This window comes from Leuciscus leuciscus (assembly GCF_965113295.1).
Source record: "Leuciscus leuciscus genome assembly, chromosome: 7".
In the NCBI taxonomy this organism is placed as follows: Eukaryota; Metazoa; Chordata; class Actinopteri; order Cypriniformes; family Leuciscidae; genus Leuciscus; species Leuciscus leuciscus.
Genome location: NC_138731.1, coordinates 629,692 through 645,000, shown reverse-complemented (window position 1 = coordinate 645,000; position 15,309 = coordinate 629,692). Strand labels below are relative to the sequence as shown.

At 44.3% G+C, this 15,309-nt stretch overlaps 2 protein-coding genes and 1 long non-coding RNA gene across 4 annotated transcripts in view; 1 reads left to right on the top strand and 2 right to left on the bottom strand.

Annotated features, from left to right (window-relative positions):
* LOC309503609 (piggyBac transposable element-derived protein 4-like) overlaps window positions 1-401 on the bottom strand; it is a gene marked incomplete at its 3' end in the record, with an annotated part of 3,878 nt that extends 3,477 nt beyond the window's left edge. The window contains exon 1 of the mRNA XM_082176344.1: window positions 1-401. This exon is cut by the window's left edge and continues 596 nt beyond it.
* Window positions 1-934, top strand: part of LOC309502698 (protein NLRC3-like) — a 98,744-nt gene extending 97,810 nt beyond the window's left edge. The window contains exons 7-8 of one of the 2 annotated variants that reach the window (XM_082175168.1): window positions 501-668; window positions 761-934. In XM_082175168.1, the coding sequence (XP_082031294.1) occupies window positions 501-668; window positions 761-869 (277 nt within the window). In that variant the 3' untranslated portion in view covers window positions 870-934. The remainder of the gene's footprint in view (window positions 1-500; window positions 669-760) is intronic. The other variant, XM_082175169.1, reaches the window with a different exon arrangement.
* The window catches only part of LOC309502721, a 51,961-nt gene extending 38,334 nt beyond the window's left edge, over window positions 1-13,627 (bottom strand). Inside the window, exon 1 of the long non-coding RNA XR_014207379.1 lies at window positions 12,468-13,627. This is a non-coding gene — a long non-coding RNA (uncharacterized lncRNA). The remainder of the gene's footprint in view (window positions 1-12,467) is intronic.
* Between the last annotated feature and the right edge of the window lie 1,682 nt (window positions 13,628-15,309).

Here is a 15,309-nt window from a genome sequence, read left to right as displayed (position 1 = left end):
AAGAATGTCCGGAAGTGAACTACTGTTTACAGTTTTTATATCGTAATTCGGTCAGAAATGTCAAGATTGTGAGGCGAACAATTAGTTTTGGATTAAAAGGCTTGGATATTCCATTTCCTTGGACTCTTGTGGATTTATGAAAACAATTTGTTTTGGACAATTTCACCGAAGTGGAAAGAGGGAAGAATTTTGACGGTAAGTAAACAAACTGAATTGGCGCCGCCCAGTTCAGGTGACTAACAACTAGATTACAGTTTTATGACTGTTATAAATCATATTATGCTTTGTGTGTGGGCTTAATGGAATCCTGAGAGTCTACGCTTTCAAACGATGTGCTGTATGACCGTATATTTTGAAGATTTAATGCTTCAAAGTTACAATGAAGTTTATGCAGCATCACTTCCGAGGTGGGGTGTGCCGTGTCATTTCATTTGAATGTCTTTTACAAAAAAATATGATATTATAAAAATTTAATTTTCATGTGTTTTAATCTTTTTCAGTCTTGGTGGCTGTAATCTCACTGGTCAGTCATGTGAAATTGTGTCATCAGCTATTCAATCCTCAAATTGTGTCCTGATAGAGCTGGACCTGAGTAACAATGACTTGCAGGATTCAGGACTGAAGCTGCTCTCTGATGGACTGAAGAAGTGTCAGCTGGAGATACTGAGGTGTGTAAGAACATATAAGGGATAATGTACAGTCAGCCGGTCATAATGTTGATGTGTGTCTGTAGATGATCTAACTGTGTGTGTGTCTGTAGATTGTCGGGCTGTATGGTGACAGAGGAAGGCTGTGGTTATGTGTCTTCAGCTCTGAGTTCAAACCCCTCACACCTGAGAGAGCTGGATCTGAGCTACAATCACCCATGAGAATCAGGAGTTCAGCTGCTCAACGACAAACTCAATTATCCAAACTGCTCACTGAAGATACTCAAGTATGTTTATACGTTATGACTCAGATGTGTGTCTGTATGTGATTGAGGTCACCTAAGAGGGATCTTTTGTTAAGAAATTCCTACTGAAATGTATGTATGGTCTTTTTAACTGGCTTTATCTGATATAATACAGCAGAATTCACAAATCTCACATAAGAGAAAACAGTGAGCAGTTGGTATTTCAAATTTTGAGAGTGTAAAACTAGAGAACAGTTTCTTTAATACCAAATTACTACAACCCATATATTTTTAAAGTCCCAATAGGGTGCTAGAGAGCCTAGTGTTAAAGGGTTAAATGCTATTACAATCTGCAGTACTTTTGTTTGCAATGTTTGATTGCGATGTTTTGTTGTCTGTGCTGACCAGCAGATATGATTCACTCTGTGCTATCCTGTCTCTGGTCTGGAGCACACTGGTGTTGGTGCTGCAGTGGTGTACGTGACACAGATGCAAAATCAGGGGCCGTATTCACAAAAAAATCTTAAGGCTAATAGTCGCTCTTAACGGTTTACGACCAAACCCCTGGATCACAGCCAACAAGGGCTTGACCAAAGGTCTTGAGGTTTATGCACCTCGGATATGTTGCGTATGAGCGCTGCTACGACAAGAATAAGTGTTACAATCGGTTGCAGCAAGGATGAAACAGGATCTACGTGCAGCAGCTTTATTAAACAAAAACAAACTTAAATCTTCAACAAACAGACACTCAGGAACAAGATCGGGAACAGAACAACCACAACATGTAACGTTAAGAACTGACAAAGAACAAGACAGAACACAGGGTTTAAATAGACAACTGAAGAGCAAATTAACAAGACACACCTGAACTGAACAAGCAATCAATCAAACACCATAGAAACAAACAGGCAGGGGGCGGTGAAAGACAGAACACACACACACACATACACGTACACACTGTCACAGTGTCTGGTTTGTGTTCCCTGGGTAACCACTAGAGGTCCTCTTCCCCCACGGTGTCTTTCACTCTTAACTACATTTCCCATCATCCTGTTCTGTCACTCATTGATCATTGCACACAGCTGTTTCCCGTCACCTTGTTAGTATCTGTGTGTATATATACCCTGTTTGTTTCAGTGTTTGTCACGGAGTCCTTGTTATTCGTCACACCACTTTGGAGGTCTGTTTTCTTGCCTGTTCTTGTTTTGTTTCTCGTGTTGGATTGCTTATATGGTTTTTGACCCTTGCCTGGACTGGTTTTATGATTTACGGATTACCCATTAAACTGCGATTGGATCTACCCCTGTTTCCTGTGTGTGGTATCGTGACAGAAGGACTCCGTCATGCATAGATCCAGCGGTATGGGTTCTCGTGTCTCTTCCCCAGCCACCGAGAGGGAGAGGAGACAGCAGAGGGGGAATTCCCAATCTGGAGAGGTTCCGCCTCGTATGAATATTTTCGAGTGCTTTGCATTGTGGGCTCGAATCACTGAGGAGACCACTGTGCTCCCTGTGGATTCTGGAGAGACAGTAGCGGCTACTCGCTCTCGAAGACGGCGGGGGAGAAGGAAGACTTCCTGCCTTCATAACTTCCCCAAACAGCCCGCTGTCGTCCCGGAGGTCGTCCCCGAACAGCCCGCTGTCGTCCCGGAGACCGTCCCGGAGCAGCCCGCTGTCGTCTCTGAGACCGACCTGGAGCAGCCCGCTGTCGTCCCGGAGGCCATCCCCGAACAGCCCGCTGTCATCCCGGAGGTCGGCCCTGAACAGCCCGCTGTCGTCCCTGAGACCGTCCTGGAGCAGCCAGCTGCCGTCCCGGAGGCCGTCCCTGAACAGCCCGCTGTTGTCCCGGAGGTCGTCCCTGAACAGCCAACTGTTGTTCCGGAGGTCGTCCCTGAACAGCCCACTGTCATCCCGGAGGTCGCCCCGGAGCAGCCCACCATCAGTCCTGCCAGGGTCAAGAGAGCGGTCTTCCTTTTTTATGTATTGGCGTTTCTGCATGCATGGAGGAAGCACATGAGGTTTGCCGATCCAGAGACTGTTCACGTCACGTCCGCAGATCCCAAGACTGTTCACGTCACGTCTGCCGATCCGGAGACTGTTCAGGTCACATCTGCCGATCAGGAGACGGTTCACGTCACGTCTGCCGATCCAGAGACGGTTCACGTCACGTCTGCCGATCCAGAGACGGTTCACGTCACGTCTGCCGATCCAGAGACGGTTCACGTCACGTCTTTCGTTCCAGAGACGGTTCGCTTCACGTCTGCCGATCCAGAGACGTTTCGCGTCACGTCTGCCGATCCAGAGACGGTTCGCGTCACGTCTGCCGATCCAGAGACGGTTCACGTCACGTCTGCCGATCCAGAGACAGTTCACGTCACGTCTGCCGATCCAGAGACTGTTCACGTCACGTCTGCCGATCCAGAGACTGTTCCTGTGCCGGAGGCTGTACCCGTCTGCTCTGCCACGGCCAAGAGGGCTGTCTTCACTTTTTATATGGTTGCTGTCCTGCGTGCCTGGGCTGCACATACCACCAAGATGTCAGCCTCCAGTCCAGTTGGAACCCCGGACACTGTGCTGGAGCCGGTGTCTGTTCCTGAGCCAGTGTCTGTATCTTTTCCTGTGCCTGAGCCTGTGTCTGTTCCTGAGCCTATGTCTGTGTCTGTTCCTGAGCCTGTGTCTGTGTCTGTTCCTGAGCCTGTGTCTGTGTCTGTTCCTGAGCCGGTGTCTGCTCCTGAGCCGGTGTCTGCTCCTGAGCCGGTGTCTGCTCCTGAGCCGGTGTCTGCCTCTGAGCCGGTGTCTGTCCCTGTTCCGTGGCCGCCCGAGGGGTCGTCTCCGCCGTGGCCGCCCGATGGACTGTCTGCTCTGCCCTGGCCGCCCGATGGACTGTCGTCTCCGCCCTGGCCGCCCGATGGACTGTCGTCTCCGCCTTGACCGCCCGATGGACTGTCGTCTCCGCCCTGGCCGCCCGATGGACTGTCGTCTCCTTCCTGGCCGCCCGATGGGTCGTCTGCTTCGCCCTGGCCGCCCAATGGGTCGTCTGCTTCGCCCTGGCCGCCCGATGGGTCGTCTGCTTCGCCCTGGCCGCCAGCTAAGCCGTCACCCCCTGTTTCTGTTCCCCTTCATGGACCTGGCCCCCCATCCCTCCCCTGATCCTCCACCGATCCTCCACCATTCCACCTCCCTCCTGGACTCTTGTTTTGTTTTATAGTTATGTCTTGGAGCGTCTGGTAGCCGCTCCGTAGTGGGGGGGGTTATGTCACAGTATCTGGTTTGTGTTCCCTGGGTAACCACTAGAGGTCCTCTTCCCCCACGGTGTCTTTCACTCTTAACTACATTTCCCATGTAACGGAGAGCAGATCACCAGTTGCATGGTGATTAAATCAAATTAATTAATGCAGTCTAAATCTACAAAACCCCTGTCTCGCTCTGACTCAAGCTATTCTCACATTCCAAAGCACTCTCATTTACGACACCTCTGTTGTTTTGAGATTGCTCGGCGCAAGACGTGCAGCCCAAACGGCGCTGAAAAATGGTGTAAATCATTGACTATCTCTCACTCTACATGATCTCTTACGTCTAAACCAACAGAGACCGTCTGTTTATGGCCGGGAGAGCCTAACGCTGACCAATGAGAGCGATCCCGAAAGCACTCCCCCCTAGGGAGTCCCTCGGACACTGATTTACACATAGACACTAATTAACTCTTCACAACAATAAAACAGTGTTGTAGGGACCAGATGCCAAAAACATGTGGTCTCTGCCGAGTGCATCAATCCAAGGACTCAAACGCACGTACACACATTTACACCCTCACCCTCCCCGGCTCGGAAAGCCAAAAGTTCAACGCGTGGTGTGAACTCTGTGTGACACACACACACACACACACACACACACACACACACACAGAAACAGACGCAGGTCCCACCACGTGGGACCAAAATCCTTGTATGAAATATTTTAAATGTATTTTCTTGATGTGTGTCTGATCCCCTGTCCCAAATATTATGCCTATGTAGTTTGTTGGCCTGTAATCACTCTGTGGTGCCCACAATTACAAAAAATGATGTACCTCCTTGATTTTAGATATTAGAACTGTCATTCGCGGTATTGCCGTGTTCCACGAACCCCAACGATGCTGAATCTTTAACACAAAATATCAGAGAATGCATTGTTTTATTAAATACCCGTGTTATTAAGTTATGGACGAATTCATCGTTTCAAAACCCCGCGGAAAGGAGGCGTATAGACCTCAAAACGTCAGGAGGTGGGCCCATACGTTGTTAAAGACGATTGGCCCACGTACGTGAGGGAGGTGTGAGTTTAGCCCTTTAAAATTTCGCACCCCTCTCCTCTCAGTGCAGTCCGCCAGAGAGAGAAAGACGACACGCCTCCTTCCCTCAAGGAAGCTCCGCTCGCTTTTATTTTCCTTTTATTTCCAAGTCTTTTCTTAGAACTACTATAGTATAGTCTTCTGAAACCAACCCACAAAACCAACTTAAGGCTAAAGATAATCTTTGCTGAGTCTTCGCTCGCTTCAAGTCGCCATAGCAACCAGAACGCTGTGACCACGTGATCCAGGTGTCTTTATCCAACACAGACGAACGCACCCACAGAAGGCCGATCTTCCAAACAGAGTAACGTAGATCTTTTAAATTTGCAATCTGAAGGAAATGCTGTTTAAAGTTGTCTAAATATTACTGAGAAACGTTGGGGTTTTGTGGTGAATGACTAAACTGTTTCTATCCCTCTCTCTAAATTCTCTTTCACACACACAAACATACACATACACACACACACACATACTCTCACCCACGTGTGCCGAGACAAACACACTACCACGTGCTCACGGAGCGACACACCCACCTTAAAAACGCTACCATCTCCACATCTCACACACACACCTAAAATCATTCGTATCTCAACTATTAGTTTCCTCTCGCTGAGTTTCTCTCTCTCTCTCTCTCTCTCTCTCTCTCTCCCAATCTCTCTCTAAAACCTTTTTATTTTGTTGTATTTCTGTATTACGATCGTTATATTGCCTGTTTTGTTTATGCATTTTTACTCCTGCGTGATTTAAAATAATTGTGTAATCGCTAGCTTGTTTAAATAAACTTTGTTAAATCATTTGAATTAAGTTTGCCTGTTTTGTTTCAAATTCTGAGTCCCTGATGAGTGCAGATTTTACCTTATAAGCTCTACGATTGGTTTTATTCTTAAAAGAAACCTAAAAATTGTCTAAAACACAGAGATAATTATCTTCTTTGTGGCCACAAGAAAGTGTTATCTATCAGTGTTAAAGACGCCCGATTTCTGTTCATAAATTATACATTCTGTCCGCTGGACGGCCAGTCTGCATGGTAAATAAACCTTCTTCAACTTCTACCTCAAATTCCCCAAATTGAGTAAATGCTACCCGTCTCTATCAGTGATTATTACAAGTAATTGTGTAATCGCTGATACAAGCCGAGGTTTTGACCTATTCCCTAATTTGAATAAATTAATTTATGGAAGCAACAGATGCATATTCACATTGATGAATATTACCGCTAATTTGAGCTAATTAATTCCCCAACACAAAGTCATTGTTGTTACATAAATATTGGTTTTTTGAATGCGGGCACTCTCATACTCAGTTTTGATACAAATTGTGCAATTTGATATTCATGTGTGATTTTTGAAAGTTTAACGTTTTTGTGCGCGTTTGAATCTTGTAACGTTACTAAACAAGTATTGAATTACTGAATAAGTCGACTCGAAAAACTGATCAAAGGGCAAAAAGCCATAACCCACCAGTTAAGTCTGGTCGTGGAGAAAAACTGCAGTTAAGTTTACAGTATTGTTGCGAGTCCAAAATTAGAGGAAAATAAACATCTCTTTTGCTTGACCGTACATGTAATTCTGTTTTAATACCTGTGTTGGAACAAAGGAGTCCATCAGGCATTGTTACCGGTATTTCTGTAAACCCCGAGAGCAAAGTGAGCTACTCCGGTCAGAAAGAATATATTCTATTGTATGTCGCTAGCAACGACACTTACGGGTTAAACCACTGGCTTTGCTAACCAGCAAGAAACCCGCGTTATAGTTCTGCACAGAACAGAAACAAAAGATCCGCCGTGATCTCTCAAGAATTTATTTGCAGTGTGATTTTTGTGTTTGCAAAAGGTCTGCGTGACCTTTTTAAAGAATTTATTTGCAGTGTGATTTTTGTGTTTGTAAAAGGCCTGCACGCGTGAAATTGCGATTGCTGAAGTCAATCTTACAGGCGTGTATTGTTCTCATGTTTTAAATTTACCACCTCGTGTCTTTGTTCCGCGTAAGCGCAACACTGCCACCGCGTGGTCGACGACGGGGTAAACACCCGTCGGCCATTTCCTTCCGCCTTGATTTTTGGTGATAAAAAATAAATAAATAAATTCGCGGTCGTAAGTATCTAAGACGCTGTTTAAATACATATTTGTATTTACAGCTCGCTAAGTTCGTTTAAAACAACCCTTGTATTTTGGACTGAGACAGTTTATTGTGAATTTAAATTCCCAGAAAGGAAACCGGAAATTATAGGGTGTCTCAATCCAAAAGCACTGATAGTTCACCCTGAAGAGGACAGTGCCCCACGTGGCCACACCCCTCCAGGTCAACTATCCCTCTTCTCCTCAGGGTCACTATACCCTGCTGTGTTTTCCACTTTTAAATCTACATTGATGATTCTGTTTGGGTTTATTCCCATTTTTAAATAATCATTTAATAACAACTTCAATGTTATAGTGATTATTTTATTTTGTTGTTGAAATCCTTCCATTTCTAAAAAAGAAAAAAAAAAATTTTTTTATTCCCAATCATCATACCCCTGAGAAAGACAGAGCCCCCTAGTGGAAGCTCCCTGTCCAAGTCAGCTTTCTACAAATTTACTCTGTTGAATTTCATTCCATAGATGCTGATTTCGAATGATTAGTTTGTAATCATTACAAAATAACTTAAGTGTTGTTTGATTGTTATAAATAACCATTCGAATTCTCTGTTAAGGTACCCCAGGATTATTTGGATTTGATTTTAAGCCAATTTTGAATTAAAAGTTTAAGTGTGTCCAACAGTTAAGGCGAACCGACGAGAGGAAGAGCGCCCCCTAGAGGCTCTATTAAACCACTACAGTGGTCTACCGCACCGCTTCTCCTGTTTCCACCTACATCGAGAAACCGCTAACCTTCTTCTGTTTCACCTTTAACTGACAAGACCATACACCCCTTTAATTCGGTTTTTCCGCTTCAAGGTTGGTTTAATTTTACTTTGTTTTGTGTTTTCTTCCTCTGCGGAGTTTTATTTTGTTATTATTGTTTTACCACATAACCCATTTGGTGCAAGCAAGAAATCTTAATTCACTTTAAAGTCCCTTGTTTCACTCCATGTTGTGGCTCTTAAAGGCAAGAATCTCAGCACTTGCAGTGGACTAGGAAAGTCCCGGTTCGACCTCTGTGGGTGAGTCTCCCGACTGACGTTTCCGACACTGACCGTGCGGTGACCCTTGAGTTTCTCTTACCTCTGCCACGGGCGGCGGCACGCAGTGCGTGACCTCAGCAATCCGGTGCTTCGGAGTGTCAGCCATAAAAACCGACGCAAGAGTCAATTGTTGGGACCGCTGCGCAAACACTAGGCAGACCCTGCCATCGTTCTGTGACGCACCCACCTTTGCATTGCGTTTGGTTGGTTGATATCTCCGGAACTACTAGGATTGTGTTAAAAGTCACCCTGTTTGAGGGGTCGTGTCCGTGAGCAGAGTAACGGAGAATCCAAGGTCACGGCGGCCAGGTGTTCGGGGCGCCAGGAAGGTTGACCGCGCTCGGGGAGGGCCGGCCGGGGCGACCTCCGTCCATTTCAGGTAAGACTAAATCATTTGAAAAAAAAAAAGAAAACTCTGCCTCCCACTATAAGCCACATAATCTTAAATATCTCCCCCAAGGCACATCCTTTGTGCTATTAGTGTCCAAATTACAGCTCAGATCAAATCACTGATATTTTTGTTTTTGTTTTTGTGTTCAATTTCTGTTTCTTCCTCCCCTTTAAATCCTCGCCTACTCGGGCCTTGCATGTTCTGTGGTAACTTGTTTTTCAGTGCACCAACGAGACCCCAAAAAGCTAAGTAATAGAGGGACAACTGAACAGTCTCTATTCCGGGTCCTATGCTGACCCGCCTAACTGTCTAAAGTCAGTTAGCCCAAAGTTCTATAGACGGCATACCGTCCTATAGTTTATTAGCTTCACGACACGATTGCATTGGCCCTTCTTGTGTGTGTGTGTGTTGTGTTTTCTCTCGCCTACAGTGAGTCAACATCCAGCCCTGCGGCTCACTGGAGTAGCCTGGAAGCGTGGTTGTCCCCCATGACTACCGGCTGTCTATCCAAAGACTTCGGTGACCCAAAACTCCTGACCCAACAGGAACTGGACAACAACGTGGACCAGATCATGTCCCAGGACCCCACGCAGGCCTACAGTTCAAAAGAATGGAGTCGCCTCATCGGGAGTCTCTCTCACTACCTGGTGTCCCAGGCACGTCTGCTGGAGGAGGACAAAGCCCAGCTGGAAAAGGACAAAGCCCAGCTGGAAAAGGACAAAGCCAAGCTGGAAAAGGACAAAGCCCAGCTGGAAAAGGACAAAGCCAAGCTGGAAAAGGACACCGCTGGACTAAAGACTCAGCTAAAGGAGGCCTGCAAACAAAAGGAGCTGGCACAACAACAACTGGACGAGCTACTTCTGGGAACTGAGGAGGAAACACACCCGGAACTACAACAGGAAGTGGAAAGACTACAACAGGAAGTGGAAAGATTACAGCAGGCCCTGGAGGACCTGCGTCTGGACACGGGCAGGACAGTGGAGGCGGAGAAACAGACCACGGCTGCCCTAAATTCCAAGCTGCTACGTGGAGAGGATCTGCTAGCAAGAGCACGCACAGAATTAACGGACAGAGACGCTAGAGTCAAAGTTTGTGAAACATTTTTGCAGAAAGCCAGAGCTGAAATTGACGAGCTCATCCAACAAAGACATGAGCTTAAGGGCGAGCTGGACATGGTCCACTGTGAACTCAAACATGTGTACGACCTACAAGATAAGCGGGAGGGGGAGACACACACCACCCCGTCTCTCCTTACCCGCGAACCTGCACTTCACAGCCAAACTATTAAAGCTAAAGAAGAAGAGGAAAGCCCACGTCCTGACACTATCTCACCTGCTGGCCCCGTCCCGGAAAGACGAGCCACCAGTCACCGCACAGCCTCTAAAGAACTGGACAAGCTGGCAAGAAACATCCCTACATTCAACCCAAATCCAGCAGGTGGCAACGACGTGCACTCTTATTTAACCGATATTGAATTTCACTTGCAAACTGTGGACAATGTCACGACTTGGGACAAGTTATATCTCCTTCGGACCACTTCTGGGCGCATCGTGAGAAGTTTCCTGGATCGCCAGCCAGAATCCGTTAAAACGAACTATCCACAATTACGACAAGCCCTGATCCGTGAATTCTCTGATCCAGACTCGGACCAAGGCATCATTGCGGCAATGGACCTCAAACAAGCTCGTCTGGAAACGCCGCAAGCCTACTACGAACGTCTGCGGCTCGCCTACTTCGGACCGAGGAATGAGGCACACATGGAAGAGGACGTGAGTTTCAAAACGCTTTTTCTGCGGAATCTCCACCCAAGTCAAAGTGCGCACCTGGGCGTTCTAGTCTGTCCACGGACCCTGTCAATTCAACAGTTACGTGACCTGGCCCACAAAGCGTACGTAAAACAAAAGACTGTGTCTGAAAAACCTGTAAAATACCCCACAGTGTGTGCCGTCGCTGCGCCCGGTCCAGAACTTGCCCTGGAGGGTGCACAGCCCGCCAACTACGAACCCGGCAACAAACAGTCCCGACCGTTCCAAGCCGGCAGAGGACAGCGAAACCGGGGGGGTGTCCGCCCAAGGCCGCAAAATGATCGTTTCGGTGGATCCTGGGACCAACTTGGTTACAGGTGTCGTCCTGTAACCAAGTTTTCTCGCCCTTCCCGCACCGGGAAGAGACTTCCGTACCTCTCGGTAATGTTACGATCAGTAAGTTTTTAAGAACTTCACGCGAAACGCAAGCCTACAAATCGATGAGACACGGTCCAGCCAAGATACGCACGTGGTCCCGAAGCCCAGCTTCACACAGACAAAGGAACAGAATCGCAAGTAACGTATAAAATGATCTCTCTCGAAGCGGCTTTCACAGTTGTCTCTTAAAAGGTTCTGTTTGTAAATTACCATACTTTCTCCCTAACTTTCTTCCTATTTTCATTCTGATCACGTCATGTTTGTTTTATGTTTGTTTTGTTTAAACGTTCGTGGGTCTTGTGTAATTTCACGTACGTAGATTAGCCTATATTACTTCCTATATGCATATAATCCTTTGTGTGTTATTTTTGATTAAATAAATCTTTTATACTTTGACTGACTCTGTGTTACAATCCCACCAATGTAATTGTCAATGAAATTGCGATAAGATCTGGCTACTAGCTATATATATTTTAATTCATAAACCCAGCAATTTGCATCCACGGCCAGGAGAGAATTTGTCTGAGGTTTGATAATATAAATATTCCTTCTTAACTGGTATAATCAAAGCATTCGCTGGTCGAATGACTGATGAGAGACCAGTTATAGAACGAAATATTTTTGATAATTAGCAGGTAATGTAATAGCATATGTGAAATTTATGAATTATGACTATGAGTTATGATTTTAATATTTCCCCAAATTTCCTTACTGCTCGAGCTAATATTTCATATATGACCTAATTACGATTGTTACCAATAAACGCTACACCCATCATCCTGTTCTGTCACTCATTGATCATTGCACACAGCTGTTTCCCGTCACCTTGTTAGTATCTGTGTGTATATATACCCTGTTTGTTTCAGTGTTTGTCACGGAGTCCTTGTTATTCGTCACACCACTTTGGAGGTCTGTTTTCTTGCCTGTTCTTGTTTTGTTTCTCGTGTTGGATTGCTTATATGGTTTTTGACCCTTGCCTGGACTGGTTTTATGATTTACGGATTACCCATTAAACTGCAAATTGGTACATGAAATCACAGACATCGAGTGGTAAGAATTGTAACTCAAACGCCGCTTAGAAAACTAGTACCGTTCGAATAGGGCTTCTGATGTTTTCAGTTGATGAATGAACAAAACGTTGTAGTGCGCCTCCCATCTAATAAATCGCAATAAGCTTTGTGCTGTGTTACTTCTGATATATAATAACATCTAAGCTTTCAAATTCAGTACATTTTATTATGAAATTCAAAACATTAAATATTGTTTTGCGCTCTTTAATGTGGCGCGACAGATCACAAAGCGCCTTCAGTTCAAGCGAAGCGGAAGAGCGAAATGAACGGCATCTCTTACACTTTATTGAAAAATATTGTGCAACTTACCGAAATCTGTGTAATCGCTGAAAGGCGGCAATAAAATGGCTTTTATACAATGTCATGTAATGTTACATTTACCTCAGAAAAGCCATTCAATGTCCATGAACTAGCTGGTCAGCTAGAAAAAAATTACTTAACCCTCTGAGGTCTGAGGGGTTTTTGGGGTCCTTGAGATGTTCTGACATGCCCTGACATTTGTGCTTTTTTCAGTTGCTTATAAACATATTAATGGCAAAGGTGTAATTACACTCTATTTAGCACAAACAGGGCTACCATAATATGTGAGCAACATGCATGTACATGTTTGTATTTTTGAGAGAATAATGTTTATGCATGGTGTAAGAAAAAATGAAGTGGACGTCGAAGATCTCAAAAATGAAGTTTATTACAGCATAGCAGTGGCAAGGTACACAAAGCACCTTGGATTCAGCGGAGTCACACAGAATGAATCTCATCCTCTCAGCTCAAACATTTATCCTCTATTTCGTTTGTCTTCCCCCTCTACATGTAAATGAAGCTCTGTTTTTAAGTGTAATTTAAGAATAACAGATTCGTCTTCCCTCTCAACATGAGGCTGAAACTCTGTCTTAAATGTAAATTGAGGATCTTTCCTCTGTGCCCACATCTTTGATGTTCTGTGAAATCAGAACAGCAAAAGGTTAAGGTGATAAGATCTATCTGTAGTGGTCACATCTTTGATCTTCTGTTAAAATAGAATGGGTTAAATGTTAAGGTGACAAGCTATTTGAAGTCCCTGTAATCAAGATGGTTATTGGTTGCCCTCTGTGATACTATTTACATATTACTGAGATTGGATGTAATTGTCTCTATATGATAATTAAGCTCTTTTAAGTGAAGGAACATTTTGATATATATATATATTGGAGTGGAAGTTGTTGGGAACAGACCATCATTTCTTATAGACCCCCCTTTGATGCTCTTGGCCCAAAGTAGCATCACAACCACTCTCTTTTCGTAGATAACACCTCCCGAACCTGGTGGGCAGGTGCCCCAGTGGCGGCGTAGCCCTGGCTTAGGTTGTTCCCATCTATGGCCATCAGAGAATCTTACCCGTCTTCGGGATCTACGCCTCCTGCACACTGAGTTATGGCTCTACTTCACTTGAGCAAAGTTATCATAGTTTGTGATAATGAAATGTATTTTTTTTTATACGAGGTAACCAAGAACCATCATATCCACTTGGAACATTCAATATTGATCATGGAATTATCTATAATCTTACGTTTCAGCATGGAACACATACAGCATAACATAATGCACTGACCGATAATAAGAAAGATACATATACAGTCGTTTTAAAGGTTACATTCCAAATTAAACTAGAATAGGCCATATCTCCATCATGCATTTGTTTTGCAAAAATCTTGTCTTTCTTCAAGGCCTTGTTGGGCTCTCACAGTGGTGTTCACATCAGTGATGTTAGCATATTGATTAGTTTTGATAACTCAAATAATCAACAATCAATAGACAATATAGTGAGTGTGTGTGTGTGTGTGTGTGTGTGTGTGTGTGTGTGTGTGTGTGTGTGTGTGTGTGTGTGTGTGTGTCATTTTGTGTCCATTTTCTCAGTGTGGACATCCTTTATCCACTTGTTTTCCCTCTATGTTGAAAAACTGCTGTCCGTAGTCTCTGAAATGGTTTGTTTCTGAAATCTCCTCTTGTTTCACTTCTCATTGTCCATTTTTTTTTTTCCACTTGGAGCGCAAGTCCTTCTAGAAGAAGCAGTCACTGGTGTTGTTCAAGTCTGTGCCTCTTCATCAGTTCCTTCCATCCCATGGTGGGTCTCAGGGTTTCTAGGTCTTTTAGGCCTGGAGTTCTGGATCTTGCAGGTCTGGAAATCTCTATTCTTTTCTTTTTCTTGAGAAAATCCCCCTGGCTCCACTTCCTTCTCGTCCTTCAAACGACCAGATCACCTTTCTCCAGGAGGTTACAAATTTCAGGCAAACATCTCGATGCTTATATCTGAAACTATAATCAAAAGAAGAGGTTGCCCCCCTTTCCCCCACAAGCATCTTTTCACATTCAAACATCAAAGTCACAGAAGTTTCATCTCAAAACATGTTAAAAAAAATTTCTAAACATAATGTATTTAAAACATTTATTATACATTACCACTACATATCAATGCTAATAAAACATGTTTCATAAATCATAAAGAATCACCCCCCTTTTGATAGTAAACCTTTTTCTACAATGTGTTACTATCATAAAACTAATTCTAATTTGCATCAGCATTTGCTTGTGACTGAGCTACAGTCATGTTGCTGGTGTAGTGATATGTTTGACAAGGTGTGAATGACTTCTTTATTTCCTTCCAACAGTGCCAACTGAGTTTCTAAATTGCCTATTTTCTTAAGCAAACCACTATAGCCCATCTTTCTTTTGTGTGAAAAGTGACACTGTCTTGCCTTATGTCCCATCTTTCCACAAGCAAAACAAACAACTTCCTGATCTTCCTTTCTTTTCTCCAAACAGTGCCTTGCAATGTGACCATCCTTCCCACATGCATGACAGACAAAGTTTTGAAGAGGTCTCTCACTGTCTTGACAATGTCTAGCAATGTGACCAGCTTTTCCACATGCATAGCAAAGAATAACACCTTCTGAATTTATTCTTGCAAATCTCCTTGGTCTATGATGGAAACCATTAGACAATGTAGAACATTCTCTCTCGCCAAAGGCAGCAACTGGATGTCTAGATTTGGCAGCTTTCATTTGACTATTTGCATTAGCATTATTGTTGTAAAACTGTGTCATTTTAGCAATAATGTCATTATATTCAGAGAGTGGTGTCACTAGCATTGTCACAGCAGACCGGGTGAGTGGGTCACATTTGTTAATCAAGGCAGACTTGAAACTGACATCATTCTTAGTAATATCAGGATTGCCACTGAAAGTCTTAAATGTCTCCAATAATCGTTCTGAAAATGCTGCTGGGTGTTCCCCTTTTCTCATTTGCA